The sequence below is a fragment of the Phymastichus coffea genome, unplaced genomic scaffold (assembly GCF_024137745.1).
Source record: "Phymastichus coffea isolate CEN01 unplaced genomic scaffold, Cenicafe_Pcof_1.1 PCOF00115, whole genome shotgun sequence".
NCBI lineage: Eukaryota > Metazoa > Arthropoda > Insecta > Hymenoptera > Eulophidae > Phymastichus > Phymastichus coffea.
Window position 1 is genome coordinate 297,057 of NW_026706926.1, and position 23,921 is coordinate 320,977.

The 23,921-nt window shown below is 52.9% G+C and overlaps 1 protein-coding gene across 1 annotated transcript; it reads left to right on the forward strand.

Moving 5' to 3' along the window:
- Nucleotides 1-1,155: 1,155 nt before the first annotated feature.
- Nucleotides 1,156-15,726, forward strand: LOC131670763 (protein Wnt-6-like). Its single transcript, XM_058946658.1, has 5 exons — nt 1,156-1,513; nt 5,763-5,983; nt 13,417-13,536; nt 14,074-14,273; nt 14,347-15,726. The coding sequence occupies exons 1-5, from the start codon at nt 1,452-1,454 to the stop codon at nt 14,806-14,808; spliced, it is 1,065 nt and encodes a 354-aa protein (XP_058802641.1). The 5' UTR covers nt 1,156-1,451; the 3' UTR covers nt 14,809-15,726.
- Nucleotides 15,727-23,921: the final 8,195 nt, after the last annotated feature.

Sequence of the window (23,921 nt, forward strand, 5' to 3'; positions counted from 1 at the left end):
CGCGAAGAGTGGCGGAGCAGCGGCAAGAGGAGAGAGAGAGAGAGAGACAGGAGCGCATTTTCACACCTCGGCGATCCCCCGGCAGGATAGTGTCGTCGCTCGCTCACGCAAAGGCGCGTCAGGTGAAAACTGTCCAATAAAAGGCTGCCTCGGCTTCTGCGCTCGAGGCGGCCGCGCGCGCACGCAGAAGCAAGTTCTCAGGAATTCACAATCGACTGCGCGCGTGTCCCGAGGATACGTCGCCTCCTCGACCGAGCGGCAGCAGTCCCGAAGCGAGTGGCGAGGTATAATGGCATTCGAGAAAGGGAGCGAGCGAGAGAGGCGGCGGCCCTCGAAATTGAAGGTTAGCCTAATGTCGAAATGACCGTTGACGCATTGTTTCTATAGCGCCTCGTGGGAACACAAATCTCGAATGCGTAATTACCCCGCTGGCGCACGCATCACGCGAAGCGCACGCCGAACACACCTGTTGCTCGCGCGCGCAAGCGTCAGCTTACACCTGCGCTCCTCCGGCTTTTCAAAGCTTTTCACCTGGCTCGCTGACCCGCCGACGCCCGCGAGATCTGCCCGGCGATAGTGCGCCGCCGCGCCTCGCCAAAAATAAAAGGCTCGCTCGAATTAGGCAGCGGATTAATGACTGGCGAGCGCATCGGAGAAGCAGAGAGAGGGAGAGAGTATAAATTCCAGCGGTAATTAGCCGCTCGCACGTGTGCGTGCATGCAGCGCCGAGGGAAGATAGCCAGCTTTATGGCATTAATCTCGTCTATTTTTGTCGCGCGCATCGCCGCGCGCAAGATTACACACCGTCGGCCAAAGTGCCCCGCGCTGGAAATAAGACGGATGCCGTCGTCGGCCGCCTCCGCGCCGCTCGGCTTCGCTGCGGCCGATCGACTCCGCGGGAGTTTTCCGCGGGCCGACGAGAAATTCGGGGGGGCGCGCAACGCGCGATGGGTGCCGCGAGCGGCAGGGCTCCGGCGAGCGAGCGGCCGTGCGTGTGCGAGCGTGTGCGCGCGCGCGTGTGTGCGAGCGGCGGCGGCGTTTGCGGCCGCGGCGGCAGTGCCTTGATGCGTGAGAGTGGGAGAGTAGTCGGTCGGGTGGCTCTGACGGTCGCGGTGGCGGGTGGGGGTAGAGCTCGGCTCAAAGCGCGCGGCGACTTTGCGCCGGTAGGAAGGAAAGGCTTGCACTGTCTCTGTCTTTCTCTCGGCTTTTTTCTGACTGTCGCCGCTGGAGTTTCTCGTGCCCGACAGCAAGAGAGCGCGCGAGCGAGAGAGAGAGAGAGAGAGAGAGAGAGAGTGCGCGAGAGGGCGAGAGAGAGAAAAGAGTTAAGAGCGTGCAACGAGATGAGGCGACGAGTACTAGAGCACCACCACCTTGGAAGCAGTAGCCGCCGCGAGTGGTGGCGGCCGTGCTGCCAACGTTGCTGCTAGCGGGCAAGGTGGGGACGACAAGATATGCGGCCCGTGCTACTCGCCCTCTGCCTCATACTCGTCACCCCCGTCACCTCCTCGTTCTGGTAAGTCGCATCTCAACCACACACTGCTCGCGCGCACAGCGTCTCGCACCGCCTCGCTTTCCGTCGCACGCTCGCGGCCGCTGATAACAGCTAATTGAACGTGTCGCTCGAGTCCGCTTATCTTGAGAAGCTGTAAATTAGTCAGTAGCGCCCGCGAAAACACTGGCTGCTGTTGCGACTGCATGCCACGCTGCTTAGCATGTCACTGTTTGCCGCGCGCCGCCAGCAAAGAGTCCCTGATACGGTCCTTATCGCCGCGCGCTCTCTCGCGCCATTCGCTCCTCACTAGGCCACTATGCTCTACTATCTCTCTCCCTCTTTCTCCTACGTCTATACTCCGTACGTATCTTCTGCGCTGATACTCCGGTAAATAGGAGAGTCGATGAACAAAATTGTTCACCGGTGATGTGCGACGTAACGAAGCGCTGCTCCCAGTGTATTCAACGTGTGTCGACCGAACTCCAATCCCCATTGCTCGCCCGAGCTAATGAAACTTTCCTATGGGCAGGGCGCTTGTCGGAAATTCGAATTGCGCGTGCGCTCGCGCGGATGTTTGTTCGAGAAAGATTAGACGCCAAGGCCCATTTGCGTGCCGGTCGATTTTCTCTGTCCTTTAAATACCTGCCGGCGGAGCCGCTTTCCTCTCCACACCGGCATATGGACGAGATGGTATGTATTCATGAATGGGCTTCGAGCGCGTCTACAAACACACACACATACGCACGTACGCGCACACACGACGCGCGAGAGGCTGCTGCGTGTATCCGTATAAAAATGGTGTTTTCACAAGTGACAGCCGGCGAAAGGCGGAGAGGAAGAGATGACACGCTCTCGGCAACAATCGTACTCTCTCTCTCTCTCTCTCTCTCTGTCTGTCTCTCTCTCTCTCTCTCTCTCTCTCTCTCTCTCTCTCGTTCCTCGCGCAAATGTTTGCCCAACCGATTTAAAAAGGACTGCGCACACATCTTGACCGACGAGAGGAGCGCGCGCCGCGACGACCGCGAGCACTCTCGCCGGACTGCGCTGTTTGATAAACATATTAGTGGCAGCCGCGGGGTGGGGGCTACGGGGGGCAACGGGAGGAGGGAGGGGGGCGCAGGGAACATCCGCCTTTGTTTGGCATGATAAACGCTCACTTATCGCGACGACGCAAAATTTTCGCCAATTAGCGCGCCACGCTCCCTTTCGCGGATCTGTAACAGTAAGCGATCGCGCGGATTTTTCGACGCCACCCGTGCCTGCCTTGCCGCGCGCTGCACTTGCAGCCGCGGCAGGCTCACGTTATAATGCCATTCTCTCTCTCTCTCTCTCTCTCTCTCTCTCTGACAAAATGGCGGGCGTTGATCGTAAACGCCTATGCAGATTTACGATCGCCGACCGGGTAGAAAACGTCTCTGTCTCGCGAAATTTTAGCGTCGCGGCATAAATTTCTGCCGGGGCGTACAAATCGATTTTGCAAGCGCGCTCGCAACTGGAATCCAGCTCTCTCTCGCGCGCGCTCTCTCACTCGCAGCTTAATGCGCGCGCAGCTTTTTTGAATAATTCTTTCGAGCCCCGCTGCTGCTCACCGCGGCGAGAGAGAGAGAGAGAGTGCATTGAGGAATGTGCGCACGCACGAAGCTCGCGCTGAGAGCTGGAACGAGAGAGAGAGAGAGAGAGAGAGAGAGGGAGACATTCCAAAGGTCTGCCCGTTCGCACGGTGACCCTTGCACCGCTAATTTGTACGCGGCATTCTTTGCTCGTGTTGCTCTCGATAACCCGCGCGCTCGCGCCCGCGAGCTTTTTTTCCTTCCTCCTCTCTCTCTCTCTCTCTCTCTCTCTCTCTCTCTCTCTCTCTCTCTCTCTTTTATTTTTTCCCTTTGCTGCCTCGCTGTTCGAAGCTCCATTCAACTGCTTCTGCTGCTGCTGCGCTTCTGGGCTGCATTGAATGGGAAGCGGGAGGGAGCAGGGGACGCGAAAGATGGATCTGCAAGCAACTTACAATGAAGATCAATTAGATGAACATTCGTCTTATCTTTAATGCTTTTAAGCTGCATGAGACGCGCTACATGTGCGTCGATTTGTTCCCTCCGCTCGCTGCGCCGGAGCCCAGCGCTGAGTGAGAGAGCCGGCGAGTGATTTATCGCCCAGGATTGATAATGGAAAGTATCGGTTTTTAAATGAGCTGAGAATTACCGTGGATTAGATTGAAATGTCCTCTAATTAAAATCCATAACCATTACTTTCATCGAGGCAACCAACAGCGCGCGTTTTTTTTTAAAAGCCTCGTTCTATGTGCTCAAATCGATTCCGCTATCTAAACGTTTTCTAATGATTCGCGATAGCAGCTAAGAGAAACGAGCGAACGTCGACTCGTACATGATAGCGGCGCGCGCGCACCGCAGCAAAAACGATCGTGTTGGGCTTGTCAGTTTGTCGGACGGTTGCGGCGGCAGGTCGAGCGTAAAAATTTCGAGTACATCATCATCACACCGAATGAACCCATAAGCGCGCGCGCGGCTGGACACAGCGGCAAAAGAAGAAAAAACGAGAGAAAAGAGAAAAAAGAAAGAAGAGCGCGCGCGAAGCTATCGCGTATGGAATAATAAGCGCATAACTGGCTGGAAAAAGCGCGCCGCGGCCTTCTTGTGTCCTTGTCTCGCGACCGCAGATATCCGTGGAATTCGGGGCTGCAGCGCCGAGCCTTGGTGCGTGAGTGCTTGCGCTCGTTTTTTCTCATTGCCCCCCCCCCCCCTCCCCACCTCTATCCTCGCAAGGCTCTCGCTCTCGTCACTGTCTATCGCGAGCAGACAGCGTGGAGCGCGTCTAATGAGGCAATAAATAAGTCCAACTCCGCACGACAATGTGTCCGTCTCTCTTTCTCTCCTCGAATCCTTATAATGCCCCCATTCTTCTCTCGCAGCTCTGGCTCTCTCTCTCTCTCTCTCTCTCTCTCTCTCTCTCTCTCTCTCTCTCTCTCGGCTCCTCCTTCAGGCCTTTATCTCGAATCCTCCAACTGTGATTGACGCGGACGTTGCTCACTGCTCGCTGTACTGCTCTCGTGGGAATTTAAGTAGGCCAGTGCCACCGAACCGACACATTTTTCGGCAATTACACGTCGCCTGGATCATTATTCTTGAATGATGCCGAGCGCCGATCAACGCACGACCCGCGGTCCAATCGCCAAAATTAAACTGAATTAGCCAGTATTTTCCATCATCCAAGAAATCGAAATTAGTTTATGCTAATTAGAGCTTCTTTGCATTCTGTGCTTCGAATGTTTAGTGTAATTGTGCGATTCTCGCGGATCTAGACTGAATTATTGTTAGCCCGCTCGCACCTGTATTTTTCTTACGCTGCTTCTCCTCCCGTCCGGACCCCGATGAAATTCCGTTAAAGAGTGAATCGGGCAGTTTTGCAGTGGCGACTCACATGAGCTCGTAAATCAATTTGCTTTCTCGTCGAGTTGTGCCTTTTACCTTTGCCGTTCCGAACGATCGAAAAAAAAATAAATAAATAAATAAAATGAAAAATAAAATAACCGAGTTTCACGTCGGTTAACGGCGAAAAGCCGAACGGAGAGGACGCGGTCGCGCGCATTCTCTCTGTCGCTCGCCGCTAATCGATCTTAATTAAAGTTTTCACCGCGAGGACTGCCGTCCGCGACAGGCTTTTAGAATTTTTCGCCGCCGCGGGCGCGCTACACGTGCAATTCCCCCCTCCCCCACCCCCATTATATCGACGTAAGTGCTTTGCGGCGTAAATTAAGCGGAATGCGAGGTTGGAATTTCCTTTTGACTTATACGCGCGGCTGCTGGAATGGAAAGCACTCCGTTGTTTTTCCGCGCGACTCCTCGATTCGTCGCGAAGCGGATCGCGCACGAGGACCAAAATAAGCCGGGCCGAGGCGCAGGGCGCGAGGAAGGGGAGGCGCTGACGAGCTGCCAAGTGAAATATAAATTTGGAATCAAAATCGCCCGATATAAATTCGCGGCGACGCGCGGCGCAACCGCACGACGAGCCTCGAGACACAACACGCGGCTAATCTGCCTACTTGAATCGTAATTCGCGGGCGCCCAGCGGGCAGCTATGCGGCCCGCGAGCTTAGCCGCATTATTTATGGGCTGCCTAAATTACGCGCCGTAATCGTTCTGTCGACGCACGCGCATCCGGGGGGTGAGGGGGGGAGGGGGGGAAAGCTCGCCGAGGCGCGCAAGCTGCGGCAGCAAACCGGCCGACTCACCGGAGTGGCACGCTGATTTGTTCGCAGGACGGTCGGCAGTCAGCTGGTGATGGACCCGGTGCATGTGTGCAAGAAGACTCGTCGGCTGCGCGGCAAGTTGGCGGACATTTGCCGCAAGGAGCCGGCGCTGCTGAAGCAGATCACGAGGGGCATGCAGGTGGGCACGCGCGAGTGCCAGTTTCAGTTCCGCAACCGTCGCTGGAACTGCACCACCTTCCGTCGCTCCCTCAAGAAGATCGTCCTCCGCGGTGAGTTCCCATGAGCTCGAAGGCTTTTCGCTCCAAGCTGCTTTCTCGCTCTCTCTTTCTCTTGGCCGCTGAGCTCTATTTCTCGCGGGAGGGGGGCCCCGCGGTCGTCGTCGCTTTTTTGCCCTCCACTCTCTCTCTCCCGCTTCGTCTTCTTCGCTTCTTCGAGCGCTCACGCCGCGGGGCCACTCTCGCACACTCTCTCAACACAATGCCAGCCGAGATTACAGGGCAACCAAGGCGGCGCGCCATTCATTACTACCGTATGATCGCTTCATTTGTCCCGGCTTCTCTCTCTCTCCTTCTCTCTCTCTCTCTCTCTCTCTCTCTCTCTCTCTCTCTCTCATTTGCTCCACTCGCGAGCCCGAATTTTCGCTTAGATGAGTTTATTAACGCGCACGGGCTCGTCGCCGAGGTGGCGTTGGCCCCTAATAAACTTTTTGACAAACGCTTGTTCGTTGGCTAATCAATGAGCGCGCAGCTCGTAAAAATCCAATTTCTAGCTGTTGCCGCGCCGGGAGGAAGGGAAAAACAACCTTATCGCGAGAGGTACTTAAGAATCGCATCGTAAATAAGAATTAGTCGAGCAAAAAGAGACGAGATCTAGAGAAGGCGAAGGTAGCGACAGAGAGAGAGAGAGAGAGAGAGATAGAGGAGAAAGAAGTCATCAATAGGTCTCTCTCTCTCTCTCTCGGCGATTCTCGAAAATTAGCGAGATAAGCCTTTCTTTTAATGCTGTGCGCCTACAAGTATATTAAATTTAAATCGAGCGCGTTCCGATTGCCACCCACGTGCGCGCATCTCTCTCTCTCGCTTACGTTTATCTCTCGCAAGAATGAAGATGCATAACTCAGGATTAAAAAAAAGAGAAAAAAGAAAGAGAGAGATATCGGGGGCGCGATCGGGTTCGGTAACCGTTGGACTCGTCGTTGCTCGATCGCTCGCTGGAAGAAGGTAGCGGGAATAAATTTTAATGTGCTCGAAAATTCTCTCGGCGCCTCTCGTCCCGCAGTATTAATTCCAGCCGATCGAGCGCGACAACTAAATCGTTCCCTCTCCCTTCTTCTTTCGGGCTCTTGGTAGCCTGACAGATTGACACTGTATTAGCGGCGATATGTTCTCTTAATTCCTCCGCCTCGGCCGCTCGGGAGAAGGATCCGATGGCTATCTCGCTTTGGCGAGTTCCCGTGAGAGAGAGAGAGAGAGAGAGAGAGAGAGAGAGAGAGAGACCCGGCTCATCTGGGCACCTCTGGCTCCCTGCAAATTGCGACAAAGCCACCTGTCAGCACCGGAAAAACTGCCCGCGGCGAGAGCTCCTTTTCAGCTTGTCGCACGCGCCCGAGCGCCTTTGTCACGATGACTTACCGGATTTTCCAAGGACGACGCCAGCGGCGGCAGCAGCAGCCCAGGTGACAGTGATAAAGATCAAGCGTTGTGTAGATAAAGCAGCTCCTCGTCGCTTCGTGTCGTTACGTAAAGCATTTATACCTGCTGCTCGCTCGGCAGAAGAGACAAGCGCGCCCGAATACTTCCTCACGTAATAACGACAATATACGGCCAATAACTGCGCTCACCGTATGTAAATGCCTCTAATGGGAAATGAAATAAAAAAGAAAGAGGAGGAGGGGAGAGGCAGTCGGGGCTACATAAATACTGGAGAGGCCGCGTGAGGATCGATGACAGCTCGCGCGCCGTGGGAAGTCCGGCCACCCGGTCGGCTACTGGAAAGCTCGCGCACTTCCGGGGCTGGGCGCTTTTCGACGTTGCTAGGCGTTGTTCAACGGCCAACTTGCCAATATCACCGGCCGCCGGCTTCTTCATTAGCGCGACTCCGCGGAATGCCAGCGTGCTTTATGATTGACGAAAAGCGTGTTAATTAGTGCTCGCGCGCAACATTGTATTTTATAGGCCTCGAAAAAATGTTAATTTCATTAACAGATTTCTTCGGCTGTCGCGCGTTTTCTCTCTCTCTCGAGCAAGAGAGAGAGAGAGAGAGAGAGAAGAAGCTGAAAATTAGTCAAGGAATTACGGGAGAGAGCGAGAGTGGAGAGACGATAAGCTCCGAGGCTTAATGGATTCGTCGCTGGCGCGTGTATCCGTGACTTGATTAGGCTGTTTCCTCTCAGCACCTGTTGCCTCGCTCTCGCTCTCGGAATAAAGTCAACGGTTTACGCGTAATAAAAAAAGGAGGCCTCTCTCCCCCCCTCCCCGCCTCTCGCACTCTCTCTCTCTTGTGTGGTCCCTCTCGAGAGCACGCGTCATTGGGAATAGACTCGGCTACTAAATCGGAGCTAATTATTCGGCAGTAAACCGCCAAGGCGGCGAACTCGTCGGCTCGTAAACTCCGCGCGCGGATCTATATAATAAAGCCGATAAGTTATTGGGAATCTGAGAAAACCCGTTCAGTCACGTGGTGCCTCGCTCGCTGCAGCGCGGTGCATGATACGCGTCACGAGCACACACGGCGATCGCCACGCCGTGCGACGTCTTATCCGCCTTTTTTCCTCCTCTTTCCTTCGACTCGAATTAATACAGATATACATCGCGAAAAATCAACACGCGATCGCTTTACGACACGGCCATAAAGATTAAATTGGCAATAACAGAAAAAAAAGCAGAGGGAGAGAGAGAGAGAGAGAGTGCGCGCGATGTGTCATAATTTACGAGGCCTGAGTGTCGTCGCGTGCAGGCGATGATGGACTCGTGAGTGACACCTGCGGGGAAAAATCATGATCGCGCCCTGCGGGACGCTCTGTCTTTCTCTCTCTCTCCCTCGCTCGTCAATAAATCATGCAAATGCCGCGACCTGGGCTGCATCGCAGGCACCCGGGACACACAATATTTTGCGCAAGGCCCACCCGCCGCGCTACCTGTCAGTCGGCTCGTCCAACCCCCCCGTGGCCTTTTTTTCTTGCTCGCCACGCAGAGCCGGTAGCGTGCGCGCGCGCGCGCGTGCACGCACACGAAAACGCCTGGGTGCTTTCTGTTGGCAACATTAACGACCGGGGCGCGTTTTGTTCGGGGTGGCACGAGAGTGATGCGATTTTCGACTCGAGCAACCACTGAGACGTCAAGCTCGCAGCGCCTCGTCGGCTCCCGCACCTACGCTTCGCTCAGCTCTGATAGAGTTAGCCATTGTCCGGCGCTTTTCCCTGGTTTCTCGACAAGTCGTGCGCCGCGATCGCTCATCGCATTCCAGCGCTCGACGTTGACAACGAATACGCGCGCGTCCATTTGGCTTGAGCTATGGCCGGCGAAATCGGCCCTCGTTCGCGAGCTCGGCGTAAAAGGATTTCGAGATAATCGCTAATTGCCGCGATACATATTGATCGCGGCAGTACGAGCCGCAGCATTCGGCTGAGAAAAGAGCCAGAGAGGAGCAGTGGAATGTCGCTAGAACGAGAAAAATCGCGAGCAGCTCGCAATAAATTTTTGCGCGCGAACGATTGACAGTAGCAAACAGTTTAGTGTCCCGTGCGTTTATTGTAGCCTGGAACAGCAGCAGCAGCAAGCAGATCTGTTACTTTGTTAGACTCGCGAGCTGACGTCTGAATGCTCCGACGGGGAAATACTTGCTTCCTTTTTTCCCTCTCTCCCTCTCTCTCTCTCTCTCTCGCTCTCTCTCTCTCTCTCTCTCTCTCTCTCTCTCTCTCTCTTTCAAGGGCTCCAGACTTCAGACTGTTGCGCTTTTTTTTCTCAAGAATTATCCTCAGCTTGAGTATTTCAGAATTGTCTTTTCAGCGCTCTAGAATGCTTTGGCAGCACGAAAAAAGCGTGCTTTTTGTTTCCTTTTTGACTTCCGTAACATTCCTGAAGTCGTTCGGAGCGTAACGCATTATTCGTAGGTTTTTTTTTGTTTCTCGCTTCCTTTCCAGGCCTTCCCGCCCTAAAAACTCCATCACGATTAGAAACGAAATTCTGTCGAGTTTCTGTTTTTGTATTTTTTTTTTAAGATCGGAGAGCGATGACAGCGCGCGCACGGCTCGAAAGCTCGCGCATGTACTTTTAATTGACAATAGATAATCTGCGTGTGCAACCGCGCGGACGGAAATCGCGATATCGGCGTGTCTTATTTACGAGCTCGTCGTAATTAAATCTCGCCTCGCTCTCTCGCCGAGAAATATTCAAAAGTACGCGGAATGCTCTCTCTCTCTCTCTCTCTCTCTCTCTCGGGAGAGACCGAGAAGCAGTAGGCCAGCGAGAGAGATAAAGTGCCTCTATATCGGGGCGCATTCATGCGTCCGCGGTATTTATTGGAAACGCGGTATTTATTGGGAGCGCGCGAGAGCGAGAGAGAGAGAGAGAGAGAGAGAGAGCTCATTGAATATTCCTTACGCGCGGTGCTTATTTACGGGCCCTTGTCTCGATTTATATCGAAGTGTTTCTCTCTCTCTCTCTCTCTCTCTCTCTCTTTCTGTCATTACTTGGCATTGTCCAATTTCGACTGCGGAGAAAGATCTGCTCGGGGTTGCTCATTTCAATTCAAAGGCTCCATTCAACGATCTCTCTCGCTCCTTTAAGGACAAATACGAAAATTTGCGTAGCACCAGCTTTCCCACGTGCGCAAATTCTCTCGCGGGTGCGACTCCTTCGCTCGGCGGCAACCTCAGCTCCCGCGCTATAATAAGCGTAAACGTAAGCGACGACACGCGACAACGTTTCAATTCTGCCGGCTCTCTATGAGCCGAGTCACGTCGTCACTCGAGCTGCTCGCGCAGTGCTTGTACGTGACAAATAATAACCCGAGCTGCGACATACTCTCGGTGCAATTGCCGCGCGAGTACGTGAGCGCGCGCGAGCCACCCGAACACGCTGTCGCATCAACTTGGACGAGCGCCGGATATAATTCAATTAGTAAACAAACAAAAAAGCTGTCGAGCAAACGGGATAAGGAACGAGAAACTCTCTCTCTCTCTCTCTCTCTCTCTCTCTCTCTCTCTTTCTGGTGCAAGCTTCCGTCATGCGTATAAAACGTGTATCGTATCGTTTAAATACGCACTGAAAGGTGAGGCGATGCATCAGAAGATACACACGGAGCACGAGCAAGCAAGCGAGCAAGCAAGCGAGCGAACGACGACGAGCAAGCAAGGGAGAGAGAGGGAGAAGCTGCTCTCGGGCCGTCGATCCGCGCTGAAGATATAGCCGCCAGTGGAATCCATGGGAACCTTTGGCGCTCTCTCTCTCTCTCTCTCTCTCTCTCTCTCTCTTGCCGCGAGAGAGGGATATACGCTATAACGCATAACCCCTTCTTTTTCTTCACTCGACTCTCCGCGCGTACGGCACACACGGTCCGCACGCAGTCAGCCTCGAAGGACCTCCACTCACACACGATCAATCGGCTGCCCCTGTCTCCGCGCTCGCCTGTGTGCTCCTTGGCTCTTAATGCGCGCAACCGGACAGAGAGAAACACCGAGAGAATGAGAGGGAGAAAGAGATCGCTACTGTCAGATCCGACTATTGCCTATGGTGTCTAAGCGCTCGCAAGCCATCGCCAACGCACACACGCGAGATATCGCCACTGCCTCTCAATTAGGAGGCCCTGTAGGCCCAAAGCTTCTTCTTTCCTGCTTCTTTCTTCCTCCTCGCTGTGCTCTTTTGCGTTTTATTGCCGCAAGCGACGTTCCAGCGACTAACTGTGTCTAAGCTTATCGCGAGCTTTTCAGTTCTGCCAAAGATTCCATCTCGCACATCCACGGCTGCTTTAACGAATATCGATGCTATCCCACTTCTGTCACCAGCTTATCTCGGCAGCCTCGCTTATGCAGTGCACGCGAAAATTACGGTAAAACATGATAAATGTCCCAAGCATTATGTGTAGTTACTGTTACATGCGGTATCAGGTGGTAATCGTCATCTAACGCCCATTCAATGCTCGTAAAGCGTGAACATTTCCATTTCCATAAGACTGGAGGGGGGGGGGGGGGGGCGAGCAAGCGAGTCCATTGAAGTTCTGCTGTGCGGCGGTGGCGTTGAAAAAGCATAAAGAGCCGAGTGTACATTTGTAAATCGAAGAATAGTCCGCTCGAGCGAGTGCGTAATCATTCTGTTACGATTCTCAAGGTCCGGACCATAAATCAGTCGGTGCACTTGACATTTCCACTCAGCATAATTGCCCTGAAATCGTTATAGCAGCTCTCTCAGTATCCTTTCTCTCTTTCTCTCTCTCTCTCTCGTTCTTCTCGCGACTTTCGGCCTAACAACAATCTCACTGCTGCTGCTGCTGCTGCTGCTGCTGCTGCTGCTGCTGCTGCTGCTGCTGCTGCTGTTGCGACTGCGATCCGATCGGGTAACGCAGGAATGACGGATCTCTCGAAAAAGAAGAGAATTCTCGACTTGTCTCGCTTGAGAGAGAAAGAGATAACACCTTGGTCTCTCCGTAATTGGAGTGGCATTCCAGGTTATGAGTTAATTTCTGACGAGTCGCGATCTGATTTCGGAAAAACGCTGCACAAGAGAGAGGCTTTCGCGCGACAAAGAGAAAGAAGTGCATTTTAGCCGCAGTGCATGTGTGCGCGTGCGTTTGTATATACGTTGTGGGAGCGAGCTAATGATGGAGTGGATGCGTGACAGGTGAAACCCAATACACTGGCGCAAGTTGGTTCGCCCGGTGGGACCCACTGAACGATCACTGCTCCCAAGACCTTCTCTTTTCACGCTGCTGCTGCGGCTGAGGCTGTGGCTGCTGCTCCTGCTGCTGCTGCAGCCGAGAGACTCTCGACACCACCCACTGGCCTTTCAATATTCATAAGGGCGGGACGCGTGCCAACGCGCGCAATGGCCGGCCGAGGCTCCTTTGCGCCTCTCTATATTCGGCTCTCTTCTTGCCTCTCTCGCCCCCCGATTTTTTCTTGTTTTGTCTCATATGTTTGGAGGAAAGCGGAAGTACGCCCACTTGCGCGCGCAATCCCCTTCTTTTTATTGTCTTCGCCATTATTATACTTTTATTTTCGTGTGATGCATTATATGATTTTTGCCTGGCAGCGGGCCACAAGATGATATTCCATTCACAGAATAGAACGTGAATGAAGTCCACTTCGTCCCGGAACACACTTTCACAATGCTCGTGCTGTCAAACGTTTTTGCTCTTTGCTTTTCACATGCAAATCCTTTTTCTATTTCCTTGAACGGGATTTCACGTTTGACGTTTTAATGCTATCTTCGTTGTATCGCGATATTCTGCCGCTTACGCGCGGCGCACTAATTATTTGGGAATGCGAATCGAGAGATCCATCGGCGGGGAAACCGGATCATCGCACAATGCACAGATAAGCCGCTATTGGCGACGAGGATAGCTTTTACGGGCGCTTTGAGATGGCGCGTAGCAAGCGCGATTGCGAGAGCCAAGTATTCCAAATGGACGAAAGATTAGGCAGAAGATGGGACTGCAGGCCAATTATGGAATTGAAAATTTGGTTGGTTGTTGTTGCTGTTCGCAGATACGAGGGAGACCGGCTTCGTCAATGCTATCACCGCCGCCGGCGTGACTTACGCGGTGACGCGAGCCTGCACCATGGGCGAGCTCGTGGAGTGCTCCTGCGAGAAAATGAACCCCAAGAGTAAGTATTTGAGCAACGCTGACCTCGATACAATCCTTATCTATTGAATGGAGCGTGGGCAATTAGAGCCGCTCATAGCGCGGAAGAGCGAGGGACGGTCGGCGCGGACGCGCTCCTTTTGCGTGCAACAGCAACGGCGGCGGCGGCAGCGCGCCGACGTACGTAATTATCTGCTTTGCGCGCGTCAATTACACCTGCAATTTGCTTGCGCAACCGAGCGGCCCGGCCGTGCGCGACGTGCGTCCGCGGCGAGCAGACGCACATCGACAGCGTGCGCCCGCGGAAAAACATTAAAGGGCCTTTCGCCTGACAAGAGGCTGTCCGAGGAATGACAGCTTATCGGATCGCGCGCGGCTTTAATGCGCGTGCAGATTATCAATTAGGCCGTGCGCGCAGAGCCACTCGTGCCGCTGCTGCGGGGGACTTGCCCATGTTTTTCCCTCGGCGGCTCTCCGCAGAAGAGCACGCCGATCGCGAGCCCCTTCGATTAGCCAATTTCTCGCAGGCCGCTCGCGTAATTGCTCGGCTCGTCCGCAGGTAGTCGCTTCGCCAAACTCGGCAGACTGGCTAGCAAGAGCAGGCACTTGCCGATGGACGGCGACTGGGAGTGGGGTGGCTGCGGCGACAACGTCAACTTCGGATTCAAAAAGTCCCGGGAGTTCATGGACGCACCCTTCAGGAAGCGCAGCGACATCAAGACGCTGCTCAAGCGGCACAACAACGACGCCGGCCGACTGGTGAGCCTGTCCGCGAGCTTCCGTCGATTCTCTCGCACAGCTGATGCGTTGGCTTTGTTTGGCGTCGACGCAGGCGGTGCGGAACTTCATGCGTACCGAGTGCAAGTGCCACGGGCTGTCGGGCTCGTGCACGGTGCGCACCTGCTGGCGCAAGATGCCACCGTTCCGCGAGGTGGGTAACCGTCTCAAGGAGTCGTTCGACGGCGCGGCCAAGGTCATCCCGGGCAACGACGGACACAGCTTCATTACCGAGGGCCTGACCATCAAACCGCCGGGCCGCTTCGACCTCATTTACAGCGAGGACTCGCCGGACTTTTGCCGAGCCAATCGGAAAACCGGAGCACTGGGCACCCAGGGCAGAGAGTGCAATGCCACCTCTCAGGGGGTCGACGGCTGTGAGTTACTGTGCTGCGGCCGTGGATACGATACCAAGATCATCAAGGAGAAGGTCAATTGCGAGTGCAGGTTCAGGTGGTGTTGCGAGGTCACCTGCAACACCTGCCTTGTCAAGAAGACCCTCAATACCTGTCGTTAATATCACTTCATTCACACGTTTACACCTTTTTATATTTACAACAAGTTCTTTGCAAACTGTTGACTGACTCGCTCTCCTTTTTCACACGCCTTAGCTCTGCCGAGCTTGGAATCACTTCCTTTTCAGCTGTTTTTATTATACTTGATGCCGCGAGACGCAAGGCAAGTGATTCGAGTAAGAACATAATATACGATTTCCTTTCGCTCTCAGCAGTTGATAAATAAATAAATAAATCGCAAAACTAAAATGTATCTGTGATGAATTCTCTATATTGAATTTAAAATTTTTTTGGAATATCTGCAATGTCGAAATCTATGTAATTTATATCGCGAGATCGCCTCTCTCTCGCTCTTTTTTTATAGCTTGTAATAAATATTATTGATTGCTATCAAGCGTCGTAAAGCTTTTATGATCTCGAAAGTGGTGATTTATTTTCAAAGAATATCTCGTTATGGCGATTGTGCGGCCTCTAAATCCAGATTTTAAGCATCGAGAAGAAATTAAATTATTTTAAATGCTAGTATACGAGCGATTAATCCGCACTCAAACTGTAGCGTACTTTCTTTTCTCTCTCCCTCCCTCGTTATTGCCTAAGCGTATACGCAAGTATTTTCCTTCCGGTTTCGACAAATCTCTACCGACAGTCACATAATTCAAGCTTCCTCGATAGCTTTTACGAGATTGCTGGCTGTGTATTTTTCCAACATCTTGCATAACAGACTCGCGAGCTGCGGTAATTTTAGACAAATTGCGGCAGCCTCTCTAACGATAGCGTTATTAAGTTTTTAACGATTAAGTAAACGTCGATACTTATGTAGAGTTCAGCTTCCCCTATCCCCATACGCTTCATCTTTCATATCTTTTCACATTGGACATGCAGTGCCTTCATCCAGTACCTCGTGCCATCTCGTACGTCGATTGCGACGTAAGCTCTGTACTACTTGTATAAAACACATGTTATTTCAATTGAATTGAGATGATAATAAATTTTTTTTATTAAACAAAAGAGGCAGAGTGTTTCGATTACCTTGTGCATCCAACGGCCGTCGAGCGAACGGTACGACTTGCGCGCGCACGGCTAAATAAAAGTGTAATCCATTAAATAAAACATCTTCATTGGGCGCGAAAAATGCACGAGGGGCATAAAGAAACATGGTCGGTCGTCAGGCAAGAATGGGCTTTGGTAAGTACAAATAAAACGTCGAAAATTAGAGGTTTATGGGGCGTGTAGAACACAGCTTTTAGCTGTAATTTAAGTTTATACGTACGAGGACGCGCGAGCGCCCCCAAGTGCGCAATAAAACGAATGAAGAGTCAAGGAATCGGACGAGGAAAGAGCGCGCGCAGAAAAAAAAACGAAAAAAATGACGGAAGGACGAAGGGGCTGCGCTCGCGCGCGTATTCCTATAAAATAGTTTTACTGGCGAGCTTGGAATTTCGCATGCCTATAAAACGCTGAGCGCTGGGACACGCATGCGCCTTATAATGCACGAATTTGATTGAAACTATACAAGGTAGAAAATGTAGCGCGAGAAAATTTATCGCGCCACTTAGTGCGCCGCTCGTCCGCGAATAAAAAGCCTCGCTATCGCGAGCGAAACAATTATCATTATAAAATCGTGATTTTTATACGCACTTGCCGAGGTATATTAATAAAGGGCAGCGCGGGCGAGACGAATAGGGGGCTCGTAAAGTTCGCGAAGCAGCCTTTATAGGCCGAATTAGCCTGATTGCACGCGCCACGAGTTTCGCGTACGCGCCCTTCGCCGGACGCAAGCAGCTTTCGGAAGTGAAATATTTTAGCGATTAGCAAAAATTACGACTGTCCGTGAACGCGGACAGAGGGCGGCAGGGTGAAAGCAAACGAAAGAGTGAGAGAGAGAGAGAGAGAGAGAGAGAGAGAGAGAGAGAGCGCGCGCGTAAAAGGGGCCGCCCCCTAATAGAGCGATCTCCTTCGCGCGCACCTCAATTAGCTCGCAGCCCCGGCGAGAGCTTTCGTACGTTTGGGTGGTCCCGTTTTCGGCAATTTCGGAAGGAGGAACCGAGAATTGTGCGCGGCGCGCGCTCCTCCCCCTCCCCCCTCCCACCGAAGCCGTCGCCGCCGTGGCCTGACGCCTCGCGCGCTTGCCGGCTCGCGAAAAGCCGCGCGCGAGCGGCGCGGAAACCGGTACGGGAATACCGAGGTGGTCGATATTAATCGACGCTCGGCGCGTTAAGACGTCCCGATTTTAATTAGGTAGGTGTTTACAGGCCGGATAATTATGCTCGTCGGGGCTATCTGCGAGCGAGCACCGCCATAAAGATAGCCGACCGCTCGCTCGCTCTCGGCACTGCTTAATAGTATCAGTTCGCGGAAATCGCAGGGCGCGGTATTTTTTCTTTTCTCGTGGTTTATTTATTTATTTATTTTTTCATTTCGGTCGGCTCGTTCGCGCGCATGCCTTCTTGCAAAACAACAATTATCCCATCAGCGGCTCGGGCGCGAGCCACGAAAAAGTCGGCGGGGAAGGAGCGGCGCGCGGCTTTAACGACGTTTATCGCGCGCGCTTTTTCTCGCGCGTTCGCCGGCGGCAATTGAAACTCTCGTTAGCCAGGTATTTAGAGACACTTAGTGCGCGCGCGCGGCGCGGGGCTCTGACCTTCCGCGTTCCGCGAGTGCTGCTGCGAGTCTCTACTCATATTTGCAAGACAGCCGCGTGAGCAACGTTTAAGCCTCTAATATTTACGCGGACGAGAGAGCATATATGCGCGCAACAGAACAATCTCGCGTCGCGCGACGTGATATACGGCTGACAGTTAGGCTTGCAGATTATAATTGATCGCTTTCCCTCTCTCGCTTCTTCTCTCGAGTCGAGCGTAACATAAACTCTTTAAAGATGGTTAATTCAGCGCGATCAAGTCTGCTCGCATGGCGGATAGCAAAACAAGCAACGGCGCAGCGGACAATCAAGCGCAGATCAAAATGAAAAGAAGAAAACAAGATCGGGAGAAGGGAGAAAAAAAGCATGAGTCGTGATAGGCCGAAGCGAGAGAGAGATATTAAAATAATCTGCGAAATTCCCTCAAAGATCCTATCATTTAGCGCTAATTTAGTGAAAAATCCTCGGCCGGGGTGCACACGCGCGCGCGCGCACACACATATACCTCGATAAAATAAATTGCGCATCTAAATAATAAGCCGGCTCGGTCTGGCGCGAGTGGTGTCGACGAGTGTGGGCTTCTCGCTCGCCTCACGGCAGCTTGTGAGCGCGTGAATTCCGGTATAATTTGCTCGCTCTCCTTCTCTCCCTCCTAATTTCCGAATCTCTCGCTCTAGCTGGCTCCTCTCTCTCTCTCTCTCTCTCTCTCTCTCTCTCTCTCTTTCTCCCTCATAATTTGCGGTTGCGTGAGAATGACATTCCACGGACCGCGGATCCTTCGCGGGCGTGCAAAGTCGTCAATTAGCAAATTGCACTTGCTTTTTTCCCCTTGATTTTTCAATGGCGATACGTGTATTTATAGCCATTACAGAGGGAGACGCTTGCACTCCCCCCCCCCCCCCCCCGTCCCGCTCTCTCTCGGGCGTAACAACTTCATCGGCGGGGCGCCTGATTTATCCTTATTAATAAAAGTGCGCCGAGTCCGAGAGAGAGAAAAAGAGGGAGAGCGATAGGGATATTACACGCGAGAGGTGGTCGCGCATCCTTTTTTAGCTTTCTTCTCGCAGCTTGTAAATGCGCCCGCTGACACGGTATTACTGGCTTGTAAATTCAGAGCTGAGTTATGGCGCTGCGTGCGATTGTCCCACATGAGATTAAATAAGCGAGGAGCGCATTGTCCGACGTAAATACGTGTAATTGATCGAAGGCTGAATAAGAGAGCCGAGAGAGAAAGAGAGAGAAGGCGCTGATTCATGAAGCTGCACTAATAGAGAGAGGGAGATGGCACAAGGTGAGCGGGGGAAAAAAAAGATACGGAGCAACGAAAGAGATACAGTGTGGAGAGAGAGAGAGAGAGAGAGAGAGAGAGAGGGAATACGACCTACCACGAGCCCAGCGGGGCGTCGCCAGATATCAGGCATTATTAAAACTACATAAACACAGCCGCGCGCGCCCAGCCAAGTTATGGTTCTCTCTCTCTCTCTCTCTCTCTCTCTCTCTCTCTCGATATCTCTATATAGCCGCGATATTTCTCCGCGTTGGGTGCACGGCGCGGAGTATGCGCGTCTCAATTTTATGTACGCCGCAGCGTAAAACGCGATCAGCGATCTATCCGCCAGATAAAACTCGCGCGTCTTTTCATAAATAGCCGGGCTTATCTACGAGGATTCCTAACGGTTTGTGTGAGCGAGCAGAAGCACAAGAACAATTAACGAAGCATCCAGCGCTAAGTGAGCCGTTAGTCAGCTCTGGCAATTAGCATCCAGCTCGCGCGGCTTCTGCTGCTGCTACCGCTGCTACTGCCGCTAGGATGCACTTGTCGGCGAAAAAAAAAACGAAAAAAAAAAAAACAAAATAAACGCAAGAATTATGAATATTGAGAAACCGGATGACGAGAGTTCGGATGGAATTAGCACCTGAAACGAGACCTGAAACTTTGTGTATCCATTTGAATTTTATAGCGCAACATTCTTTTTTACACCATTCGAAGTAAACTCGCCGATTTACGCGTCCGAAAGCGCTTTTGGCCTTGCGTTCGTCATGAATCATTGGGTTTTTTTGTCTGGCCGCGCGTCGTGCGCGCCTCTCGATATTACGCTTTCGCGTGCTTTCGGCGACGGTATAAAAGCAAAAAGGAAAAGAAAAAACAAAGGCGATGACGCTTTTACGCGCGCGAGCTTTTTCTCGTCCCCCCGCGTGCAAAATTTATGCCTCGAGAGCGAAAGAGAGAGAGGGAACTGCATGAATTTCAATCGGGAGACGGACAAAAGGCTCGCAGAAGTATTTGAAAGTGAAAAAAGGAGAGAGAGAGAGCGAGAGAGAGAGAGAGAGAGAGAGAGATAGAGAGATAAGTTGCGTCATTGATCGCAATCTTTAAAAGCTATAATTTGAAGCTTCACTTTCGAAATATTTAAGAAATCCGCAGCGAGGTAGCGAGAAGGAGGAAGAGAAGGAGAAGAAGACGGCCGATATTTTGAGTTTGCTTAATGAAGGGCCTGCGAGCGGATCATTTTCGTGATTCATAGGCGTTTCCTGGGTCCATATGAAATATCAATTTCGATAATGGCTGCTTGGCGCGCGATTTTTGACGCCTCGAGTAATTACCTTGGCGTGCAGGCAGCCGCTCCGCGCCGCGCATACACACACGTACGCCTAAGCTCCACTCTCTCTCTCTTTGTCAGCGATTCTGGCGCACTCTCGCGCGAGCTTTTTCATGCGCCCGGGCCAATTAGACTTTAGGGACAAAAGGGGATTTGTCGGGGGACTGATTAACGAGTGAGTCTTCGCGATTCCCACGATTGGCTGTCTGTTTTGTGCATTAATTAGCAGAAAGCGAGAGAGCGAGCGAGCAATCTGCGTCTGCGCCAGTTCGAGCGATATGGGTGTTCCGGCCGTTATAATCGACGGCCAATTAGAGTGGCTGTAGGATATATACGTGCGCGCGTATGCGCACCCGCGCGGTGTAAAGAGAGAAAAGTGTGTCAGCGCATCCGACAATTAGCGAGCACGTGCGTGCGCTTCAAGCTCGTCTCTCTCTCTCTCCGCGTGTCTGTCCGCTCCCCCCCCCCCCCCTTTGTTCGTGTATGCTAAATCGCTGTTCCGCGACGCCGACAGCAGAATGAAACGAGGGCCCAGGTGGTCCAGCGCGTTTCGCCGCTTTTCGCTATTAATTCTCCCTGGAACTCGCGAGCGCTGCCCGCTTTTTCCCCGCGTGTCTGTCGCCCCCACGCATCGTCCGCCACCACCCTCCCTCTTTTGTGCCGAGCACGGAGCGTTTTGTCCCGACGTCGCGCGCGACTCGCGGCTCTTCATTCCGAAAAATGAAACCTCTCGACTTTTCCAAAAGCCCCTCTCTCGCTTTGTTTATAAATCGAGGATGGAGCGTGGACCGAGCGGAAGTGTCCGTTCTGTTTGAACGGTAAAAGCCGCGATTCAGTTTTCAATAAACCGGGCCTCCGTAGGAAAAGAAGAAGCGGCGCAAAGGAGACGAAGAATAAGAGCTCGGAGGTCCGCGGGTGTCTTCTATCTCGAATGCCCATCCGTATGGGAGTTATTAAGCGAGAAACACACTCGATGACTATATTATACATCAGCCGATGATTAATGTTGCGCGTGTGGCATTTTCATGCAAATCGTGTCAGCGTTTAATGTACTCGTCGGCTTTCTGTCTCCGTCGACCTTCGTATATTGAATTCTAAGATCCTGCTACGGCGCTCGGAGCCGAGAGTCGCCTGTTCGCTGGGCTACCGCGGCGCGCGCATGACACGTTTTTCGGGGCTCGACCTCCCGCGGCTCGTGATGTATGGCGATTGACTCGTCGCCAGTTTTTACGCCGCTCGCCGCCAGCAGCCGTGGAGCGCGCATAGAGCAAAAGAGTCATTGGCACGTCGTCGAGCTCGTATAAAGCCGCTCGCCGCGGCATTAATTACCGCTCCGAGCGTGGTTTTTCGACTTCGGTGGGCCGAGCGCCCGCGTGTGACGCAACACTCGTACCGAGCGGCACGCAGTCTGCCAGTCGACGTCTCTTCCCCTCCCCCCCCTCCCCCGGGCATTTACATATTAACGATCGGCGCATGCTAATTGCGTCCAATGCGCGACGACGTCTCTCTTTCGAGCAAATAGCCGGTGAGTTATCGAGCGCCGCCGCGAGGATTACCCCGGTCTCGAGCGCCGCGGCCAACGCGCCCAGGACAATCGAACGGGAGGAGCGATAACGATCGCGCAACGCTCGCATTGTCCGCGTGGCCCAGTTCTGTGGCGCACGGCCAGACCTCGGATTAGGCTAATCCCGCGCACGACGCCTAATCCCCTTTCCTCTGCTTTTCTGCGCCGCTGCTAACCCCTTTTCTGAGTCACGCCCATTTTTTTTCTTTTCTCTTACGTTCCTCGCTATTATTCAGGTCGTCGGTTACGCAACGCTCGCACAGCAATGATCTCGATTTCCGAGCAGATTACAGCCTCTTTTCGAAGACAGCTAGCTCGGCAATTTGCATACACCTCTCGCTCCCGAGACTGGCATTTTCCATTGAAAATCAACGTATATTGCCGATCTCGCATTGCGAGCGAGATCAAAGTTTGTTCAAGCTATCAGTTATATCGTCAGGAAATTCTTTGCCTCGCATAGCTTATCCTCGGCTAATCTCTCGCTCGCTGGCACTTTGCTGTACAATAATTTCGCCGAGGCGCTTTCCTGTTGTAAAAGCTCCTGATACGCGCGGTTATAAATAGCGCTCATAAAATGCCATCGAACTCGCGGAAACGCTGCGGCACGTAACGGAGATGTAAGGTTCGCGCGCGCGAACAAAAAGCAAAAATTCATCTCTCGAATTCTTTGCCGTGCGCGGTTCTAATTGAGTTATAAATAATGGTGGCAGAGAGACAGAGAGAGAGAGAGAGAGAGAGAGAGAGAGAGAGAGAGAGAGAGAGAGAGAGAGAGAGAGAGAGAGAGTGCGTTTGCGTGGGATCGTAGGATTCGCGCAAAAAGCCTACTGGGTTCCCACAGCGAATTCCTGGGTCAGGGCGTTTTACAGCGGCAAAACAGCGATAATTCGACGGTGTGGTCCGCAGCGCGACTCGGCGGCGGCGAATATCGGTGTGCGTCTGCTGACGCTGTCCTCCACGGCGGCTTCGCATCCCCCACCAGTGGCTGTTCCCACGGCGAGAAATCGACAAGGGATCCGCGGGCCTCTGCCTCGGGGATTCCTGTCATTCCAAACGATCGCTCGACTTTTCGGCCTCGAGCCAGCCATAAAAACGATGAATTAATTGATTTACGGCGGCGACACTGGCTACTGCTGCTGCATTTCGCGCAAGCTTCCACTCGATCCTCCTCCCTTTGCTCGCTTTTTTAGTCTCCTCGGCGGCGCGAGAGAGATCCCCAGAGAATTCGCTCCCAAAGCGGCTCGGGCCCTCGAACACGAGCGCGCGCAGTATCGTCGACATTTTTCGACGGACGCAAGGGCCGCTGATTGTCTGTCCGCGAGCGCGAGGCACCGAGAAAAGCTATGAATTATGAAACGTCTAATCGACTTTGTAATAAAGCTTTCTCGGTTTATCATTTAATGATCGCACGACTTCTCGATTGTCCTCTCTCTCTCTCTCTCTCTCTCTCTCTCTCTCTCTCTCTCCAAATGAATGCTCTCGTGGGCCAGGAGAACAGGTAATGAGTCAAGGGAAAAAAAAGAAAAACAAAAAAAAAGTTTTTTTCCTTCGAGGAATGCCATTCCGCGGGCTCTCTAGAAAAAAGCACGAGCTTAAGGAATTCTGGCTCCTCGTTATTATGAGCGTAAAATTGGCTGGATTTTTTCTTGGTTTTCTTTCGGCCGCGACGCGGACACGCCGAGCATGCGTTCAGGTGTAACGTACATTTATAATCCCGCGGTCGGTGGCCAAGAGCTCGGCCAACTGGCGAACTCGAGCCGAACGGGCGTCCGCGGGGACGCGCATAGAGCACGCGTCGGGGGCCTGAAAAACAATCCGTCGCGGCTCGGTCGCGCGGGCAAACTGTTATTGCGCCTGCGAGAGGACGTGCAAGTCGCGGCGCGAAGTGTGTCCCTGGACTTGTCCACGGTCGCTCTCGCGGCGGGGCAAAAAAGAGTGGCGAGCATAAAGGAGGCGCGTAATCTGATAGAGGCGACGAAAACATTTGGAGAGAGATCATGAGGCTGCCGCCGACGCTGCCGCGCCGATAGAAATCAGCGCGCGAGCCGCGTCGATCGCACGCGCCCGGCATCTCGGATGACGAGAGAAAGAGTAGGCGCCCCTTAGATCTGCGCCTCGTCTCAACTCTTCTTTACTTCTGTGTTCTTCTTATTCGTTTTGCTTTGTCAAGCCAACCTGCCAGAGAGCTGCTTTAATTTTGTCAAGGAATTCTTTTTGCTCGACCCGTTTACGCGCATTTTTATCTCGGGAACATTCGTAGCTTCGAAGCTCGGAATTATGGAGATATTCCGACAGAATTTTATTAAGATTCTC

Coding starts and splice junctions, on each gene's coding strand:
- LOC131670763 (XM_058946658.1), top strand. CDS start 1,452: ATGCGGCCCGTGCTACTCGCCCTCTGCCTCATACTCGTCACCCCCGTC. Junction 1,514..5,762: donor CCCGTCACCTCCTCGTTCTG/GTAAGTCGCATC, acceptor ATTTGTTCGCAG/GACGGTCGGCAGTCAGCTGG. Junction 13,537..14,073: donor CGAGAAAATGAACCCCAAGA/GTAAGTATTTGA, acceptor GCTCGTCCGCAG/GTAGTCGCTTCGCCAAACTC.